General features: G+C 40.3%; 1 protein-coding gene across 1 annotated transcript in view; it reads right to left on the minus strand.

Annotated features, from left to right (window-relative positions):
- The window catches only part of LOC107566109 (BRISC and BRCA1 A complex member 2), an 84,112-nt gene that overhangs the window by 70,837 nt on the left and 5,427 nt on the right, over positions 1 to 7,848 (minus strand). Inside the window, exon 3 of the mRNA XM_016251481.1 lies at positions 927 to 1,003. Within this exon, the coding sequence (XP_016106967.1) occupies positions 927 to 1,003 (77 nt within the window). The remainder of the gene's footprint in view (positions 1 to 926; positions 1,004 to 7,848) is intronic.

Below are 7,848 nucleotides of genomic sequence, written 5' to 3' on the forward strand. Positions count from 1 at the left end.
GATGCTCATGTTGGCAAGTCTCCATACTCACCAAAATACATTTATTTCATTTTACTTTTTAGTACTTCAACAAACTAAATGAATATGAGAAATATTACCTTGTCAACTATCTGAAATAAAATAATTTTTATTTCAGTTAATGTTTATTTTATTTATTTATTTTTATGGTTTTAGTTTTCATTAATGATAATAACCCTGGGTGTATGGATTAATTTCACACTACTTTTGGTCCCTGCTAACTTTAATAATACGGACAAAATGGTTGAAACATTCTTCAAAATATCTTCTTTTATTTCCACAAAAGTGTTATGAGTTTGGAATGATATGCAGATAAGCCAATTTCATTTCTGGGTGAACTATTTAAGTATAAAGTGATGTTTGCCTTAGCAAGAATGAGCAATAAGATGTTAAATTACAAAAATGATTCTCATGAACTCACTGGACTTTATTACAAATAAACTGCTTATTAAACACAAAATATCATTGGCATTTAATGAGTTTGCCACCTCAGCTTTAATAAGGTTTTAAACTATCACTAGCACTTTGATGACAAATCCCAGATCTGAAGTTGATGATAACATGTCAGAAAATACAAACACACAGAGACTCTCTGAACAGAAGCCAAATAAAAGCTTACCAAGATGTCTTGCCTTCTACAGTATTTTACAAATAATTTCAATCCTTTCTACAGTTTTACTGTAGTAAACAACAACAATATGATTTATATTGTACACTGCAGTTTGAAAATGTAATAAATCAATAATGCATCACAACACATTAAATCAGCACTATTTCAGCATGTCCAACAAGAACTTTGTAGGCTGCAGGAACATATCACTAGCAAACCACCATCATCAAACATCAGCAACTTTCATATATTCATGAGTGATCTCTGATCTGTTCATACCCATAGAACAACTACTTACATTTGAGAGTCTCTCCAGCATATGGAATGTGAAGTTTAAATCTGTCACAGCATGGACCAGGCATTAGTGATGTGCAGCTAAAATAAAAAGGGGGGGGAAAAAAAACTTTCAATGACACTTCAATAGCTGAACATTTGCAATAAATAAATAATTTAGCAAGGATGCATTAAATTGATTAAAAGTAACAGTAAAGACATTTGTAATGTTACAAAATATTTCTATATCATTTTTTCCAAGCTTTCTATTCATCAAAGAATCTGAAAAATATATCATGGTTTCGACAAAAAGCAGAAAAACAGTTTTCAACATTAATAATAAGAACCATTATTAATAAATGAGCACCAATAATAATGAATAATATCACCAAATATTAGAGTGATTTATTAAGGATTATGTCACACTGAATGGCTAATGTAATGTACAGTAATGGCTGCTGAACATTCAGCTTACATTTTAAAATATATTAAAAAAGAAAACAGTTCTTATAAATTGTAATAATATTTCACAAATAGTATAATTAATAATTGAATATATTTGAATAATTAAGACATCATAAAAAGGATTTGCAATCATCTTAAAGGCCCTGAACTGTAAAGCTCAGCTAAGGATGGAAAATTACAGTCATTCACCACATGACACCGTGCTGTAGTTGTTTTTAACATAGAGCTTTGATTTTATTTAAAGCTCCGCAATTTTTCTGCTGTTTTTGTTTGTTGTTCTGTGTTTACTGTTTAGACTAGTCATTCTTCTTCAATACATTTTAGCAGAGACAAACTCCTTAACATTAAGCAACACATCCCAGATAATATTTTTCCAGTCTTTTGATTATTCAGACGTTTTCTTGGACATTCGGAGTCAGAGGTGCTGTGGTGCTGGTTAAGCTCCGCGAGAGTAGCTTTCGAACTGCGCTCCCAAGTATTCATCTTGCGAATGTCCGTTGCCTTCTTATCAAAACTTCTTCTCCTCACCCCCATCAACAAGGACTTTTCAAACTCTGCTGCATTGTGCTTCACTGAAACCTGGCTGAGTGAAGCCTAGTCTCAGCCTCAGAAGTCACGCTCACAGACCGTTGGCTGAACGTCTGATGCATATGGCACACAAAATTGGAAACCCTTCAGGAGTTTAGAAGTTGTCATCAGATTGGTTGAAATATACAGGATTTCCTCGTGTGTCGTGTTCTTTAAAGGGATAGTTCACCCAAAAATGAAAATTAGCCCATGATTTACTCACCCTCAGGGTATCCTAGGTATATCCGACATTCCTTTTTCAGACGAACAGAATCGCAGTTATATTTAAAATTGTCCTGGCTCTTCCAAGCTGTATAATGGCAGTGAATGGTGCCCCTGTTTTTGAAGCCTAAAAAACTGCATCCATCCATCATAAAACTACTCTACACAGCTCGGGGGTGCTAATAAAGGCCTTCTGAAGTGAAACGACGTGTTAGTGTAAGAAAAATATACATTTTAAAATATTTATTAGCTTTAATCTCCAGCTTCCGGTCGCTCAAGCAGGTACGTTCACGACAAGGCATTCGAGCAAATGACATAGGTGTAGTGGAAGGCGCGCTTCATCTGCCGGGCTTCCAGCTGTTCAGAGCGGATTGCATCGTGGAGTTAATGGGGAAAACGAGAGGTGGTGAATTGTGATTCTTCACCTACGAAAGTTGGTGTTCAGATGTAACAATGCTGAAAAAGACATGCTGTCCTAATTTAGAGGCACTCTTCATAAACTGTAAACCCTTCTACTCGCCACGGGAGTTTTCCTCTTTCATTCTCGCAAATGTGTACATTCCTTCAGACGTGTGTGTGAGCACAGCGCTGCAATAGCTGGCTGAACAAATAACTGAAATGCAGCAAATGTACCCAGATTCTCTTAATCATTCTTGTAGATTTTAACAAAGCAAATCTTTCCCGTTAACTGCCAAAATACAGACAGCATGTTACATGTCCCACCAGAGACGGTAATATACAGGACCACTGTTACACCACAATAAAGAATGCATATCACTCTGTCCCACGGGCAGCTTTGGGGCTCTCTGATCACAGTCTAGTTCATCTCATACCAACCTACAGGCAGAAACTGAAATCAGCTAAACCTGTAGGACTATTAAAAGATGGACTAATCAAGCAGAGCGGGATTTACAAGCCTGCTTTGACTGCACTGACTGGAGTGTTTTTGAGGCTGCAGTCACCAATCTGGATGAGCTCACAGATACTGTAACATCATATATCAGTTTCTGTGAAGATATGTGTATTCCTGCCATGACATTCCTATCATTAACTAATGAAAAACCATGGTTTACTGGGAAACTCAAACAGCTTTGTCATGCCAAGAGGATGATTACTGAAGTGGGGATACAATCTTGTACAACCAGGCCAGAAACAGACTAACGAAGGAGTGGCTAAAAAAGCTACACTGAAAAGCTGAAAAAACAGTTTTCAGCCAACGACCCGGCATCAGTATGGACTGGTCTGAGGAACATCACCAAGTACAAGGCACCACCCCCGCAGTCTTTGGACAATCAATAACTGGCTGACGGTCTGAATATGTTTTACTGCCAGTTTGAAAAGCCTAGTCTCACACCCCACATCCACCTCTGATCTGCACTTCACACATTCACCTACCCCTCCTGCAACTCCCCCTCCCTCCCTGCCTCACCAACCATTCAACCAGCGCTTAAGGTATGTGTAGAGGATGTGAACCAGGTCTTCAGAAAACAGAAGACTAAGAAAGCTTCAGGCCCAGACAGTGTTTCACCTGCCTGTTTAAAAACCTGTGCTGACCAACTGGCCCCCATCTTTACACAGATCTTCAACAGATCTCTGGAGCTGTGTGAAGTTACCTGCTGCTTCAAATGCTCCACTATCATTCTAGTCCCCCAAAAAAATAAATCACCTGGACTTAACTACAGACCTGTCACTCTCACGTCTGCAACATCTTGATAGACCTGGGACTTATGCAAGGATTTTGTTTGTAGAATTCAGTTCGGCCTTCAATACCATCATGCCTGACCTTCACTCAGACAAACTGACCCAGCTCTCCGTGCCCACCCCAATCTGCCAGTGGATCACCAGCTTCCTGTCAGACAGGCAGCAGCTAGTGAGGCAGGGTAAACTCACATCCAAGACTCTCACAATCAGCACTGGTGCCCCTCAGGGATGTGTGCTCTCCCCACTGCTCTTCTCCCTGTATATGAACGAATGCACTGCAAAAGACCCCTCTGTCAAGCTCCTGAAATTTGCAGATGATACTATCATCATCGGCTTCATACACAATGGAGACCGAGTCTGCTTTCAGACCGGAGGTTAAAGAGCTGGCTGTCTGGTGCATTTACAACATCATGGAGCTGAACATGCTCAAAACAGTGGAGATAATAGTGGACTTCAGGAGAAACCCCCCTGCAGTCCTCCCACTCACCATCAAGGATAGCACTGTGGCTGCAGTAGAGTCATTCAGGTTCCTGGGCACCACCATCTCTCAGGACCTGAAGTAGGACATTCACATAGACTCCACTGCTAAAAAGGCCCAGCAGAGGTTGTACTTCCTTCGCTAACTGAGGAAATTCAACCTGCCACAGAAGCTGGTAAAAACAGTTCTACTCGGCCATCGTTGAGTTCATCCTGTGTTCATCCATAACTTTATGGTTTGGTTCAGCTAGACAAGAGACTACAACAGACAGTCAGGACTGCTGAGAAGATTACTGGTTCCCCCCTGCCCAACCTACTACCTAATACTTTCATAACTATACATTGTCCATTATAACCTTGTTATAAATGCTTTTTCGCATTTGGCTCCCAAACTCTGGAATAGCCTTCCTGATAACGTTCGAGGTTCAGACACACTCTCTCTGTTTAAATCTAGATAAAGACACATCTCTTTGGCCAGGCATTCAAATAATGCATCTAATAATCTTGTACTGCAGTTATATCTGATCAAATGCACATTATTATTCTTTAGCTTGGGTTAAACAACTAAATTTTGCTTGGTTGGAACAGCAGCTATGCTAATTATGTCTCTATTTGTTTCTCTGTTTTTGCGTAACTAGGATTTACACAAGCTTCAGTCTGGATCCAGAACAACTGAGAAGAGATGATGCCAATCCCTCAGAGGACCTCAGATGATGCTAACCCTGAAACAACATACAGAACTACCAAATATTGCTATAAGTTTGATTGCATCATATAATAATTGCTGTTAATAGTGTTCATCGTCTGTTTGATTACGTTTTTAATTGATTTTTCCGTACATTTCTGCCATATGTACATTAACTGACAGTCACCACTAATAAGCTACTACTAAATATATTGTAGATAGGGATGTAACGGTATGAAAATTTCTTATCACGATTATAGTGACCAAAATTATCACGGTTATCAGTATTATCACTGTATTGTTAAAATGTGCTGGAGATGTTAAAAAAGTATGACACATAAATTACTTCACCAAGTTTTATATTTAAAAATCAACAAACAACAAATAAAATCACTTTTTGTTTGGATAATCACTAAAACAATAACATTACCAATGATGTTCAGATTTTAAATGACAACTTAACTGACAACAGTATAATAGCATGTTGAAATATCTAATGTAAATGTTTAAATAAAGCTTTGAAAAAGTTTAATAAAAAGGTAAACCTCACATTTCAGCCTTTAAATAAAGAAAAAATATAAGTCAAAATGATAATTGATTAATAAATGATTATATGTATTTTATCTGCTCCATAAATAATTCTAGATAACTTATCTGAATTGTTTAAATGTGTAGAATCCACATAAGCTTGTTTTTCATCAACAGGTCAAAATTTACAGCAGGGCATGCAAATTCTGTCCGTTTCTGGCCCGAAGGAAACTACACACAGGCTGAATGTAAATATAATTCTCTGTAAATCCACTTGCTGACAGCAGGTGGCGCTTATGGAAAAGCTGAATTAGAGCCGTTTCCTGTAACCTCCATGGACAAAGCAGTATTGCAATTAAGAACACTTCCTTTAGTTATTACATGGAGCGAAGATGAAAATAAAATGGCATCAAATAGTTTCTGAAGACAGTTAGAACCTTCAGAGGTACATTCATATAATTACTTCATTCATGTATTCATTTGTATAATTCCCTTAGCACTCTATTAAAACCTCCCAGCTTTTCCGCCCTGTTTTCACTCGAAACTACTCTGCGTGCTGTGCGCACATGAGACTGTTACTTAAAACTGTGCTTTATGCTGGACAGTATTTATTTATCACGAGTTGTTCAAATCGCAGTAATCTAATACGGTTTTAATGAAAATTAAAATGTGAAACGGTAATACTAACCGCGGGGAATTTTATCATGATTTATCGTCAAACCGGTAATCGTTACATCCCTAATTGTATTGTTAAGATACACCAAGATGGCGGCGCGTGCACACGCTGCGGCTTCTCTCTCTCCCAACAGAACGGTGTTTTCGTGTTTTTTATTTTGTGAGTTGCAGTGTTTTTGTACGTATTCGTCGCATCAATCTGTCTCTAAGCGCATACAGTCGTGAGTTTCTGCTCGATGTTGGTAGAACCACATTTTTAGAGCTAAACTCCACGCACGGCAAAGAGCTTCGGGACCTCGGTCTGCTCCGGAGGCCTACACCATCACTGACCCCCACTGTTGCACCTAGCCCACAGCGGAGGCGCCACAAGTGGCACGAGAGGAAGCAGAAGAGGGGTAAGCGCGGAGGTATCCGGGCTAGGCTAGCGGCTAACCCACACAAGCCAGCTATCCCCACCATCATACTGGCTAACGTACGCTCTTTGGATAATAAAATGGATTTCATCCGACTACTACGCTCAACTCAGAGGACTGTAAGAGACTGTTGTGTTTTTGTGTTCATGGAAACATGGCTCAACAACAGCGTTCCGGACTGCACTATTCAGCTCGACCAGCTAACATGCTATCGAGCGGACAGAGCTCGCATCGAGGGAGGTAAGACCCGCGGCGGCAGGCTTTGTGTTTACATCAATGATGCGTGGTGCCGCAATGCTGTTGTGGTCTGCAAACACTGCTCACCTCTGGTGGAGTTTATGATTATTAAGTGCCGGCCGTTCTATCTACCGAGGGAATATACAGCCATACTGCTCGTTGCTGTATACATCCCTCCCAGCTCCAACAACAACAACAGGAGTGAGGCACTAAATTAACTGTACCAGCACATCAGTGAGCAGCAGACAGCCCACCCAGATGCTTTTCTCATCTTGGCTGGTGATTTCAATCATGCAGACCTAAAGAGTGTGTTCCAAAGATACACCAACACATAGACTTTCCAACACTGGGAAACAACAATCTAGACTTTGTTTACACCACCCAGAGAGGAGCTTACAAGGCGTAGGGCCCTCCCCCATATTGGCACCTCAGACCACATTACTGTCATGCTAATGCCTGCATACAGACCGCTCGTTAAAGTTGCCAAACCAGTTCACAAACAACGCTGTCCCCAGACAGCATGAGGAGATCCCTCAGCAGGATCAATGCACGCAAAGCTCTGGGTCCTGACAACATTCCTGGGCGTGTACTGAGAGACTTCTTCACAGACATTTTCTACATCTCGCTAAGCCAGGCTGTTGTCCCCACATGCTTCAAAGCTACCACTATCATTCCAGTCCCAAAGAAGTCATCTTCATCCTGCTTCAATGACTACCGTCCAGTTGCGCTTACCCCTATCCTCATGAAGTGCTTTGAACAGCTAGTCATGCACCACATCAAGTCTGCACTCCCCCCCTCCCTGGACCCCTTCCAGTTTGCAAATCGGTTCAACCGCTAGACCGATCATGCCATCGCCATTACCCTCCACTCAGCACTCACACATCTGGACAAAAAAGACTCATATGTCAGAATGCTGTTCATAGACTTCAGTTCAGCATTCAACACAATCATCCCTCAACAGCTCATTCACAAACTGG

This window comes from Sinocyclocheilus grahami, unplaced genomic scaffold, assembly GCF_001515645.1.
Source record: "Sinocyclocheilus grahami isolate Dianchi unplaced genomic scaffold, SAMN03320097.WGS_v1.1 scaffold1047.1, whole genome shotgun sequence".
Taxonomy (NCBI): domain Eukaryota; kingdom Metazoa; phylum Chordata; class Actinopteri; order Cypriniformes; family Cyprinidae; genus Sinocyclocheilus; species Sinocyclocheilus grahami.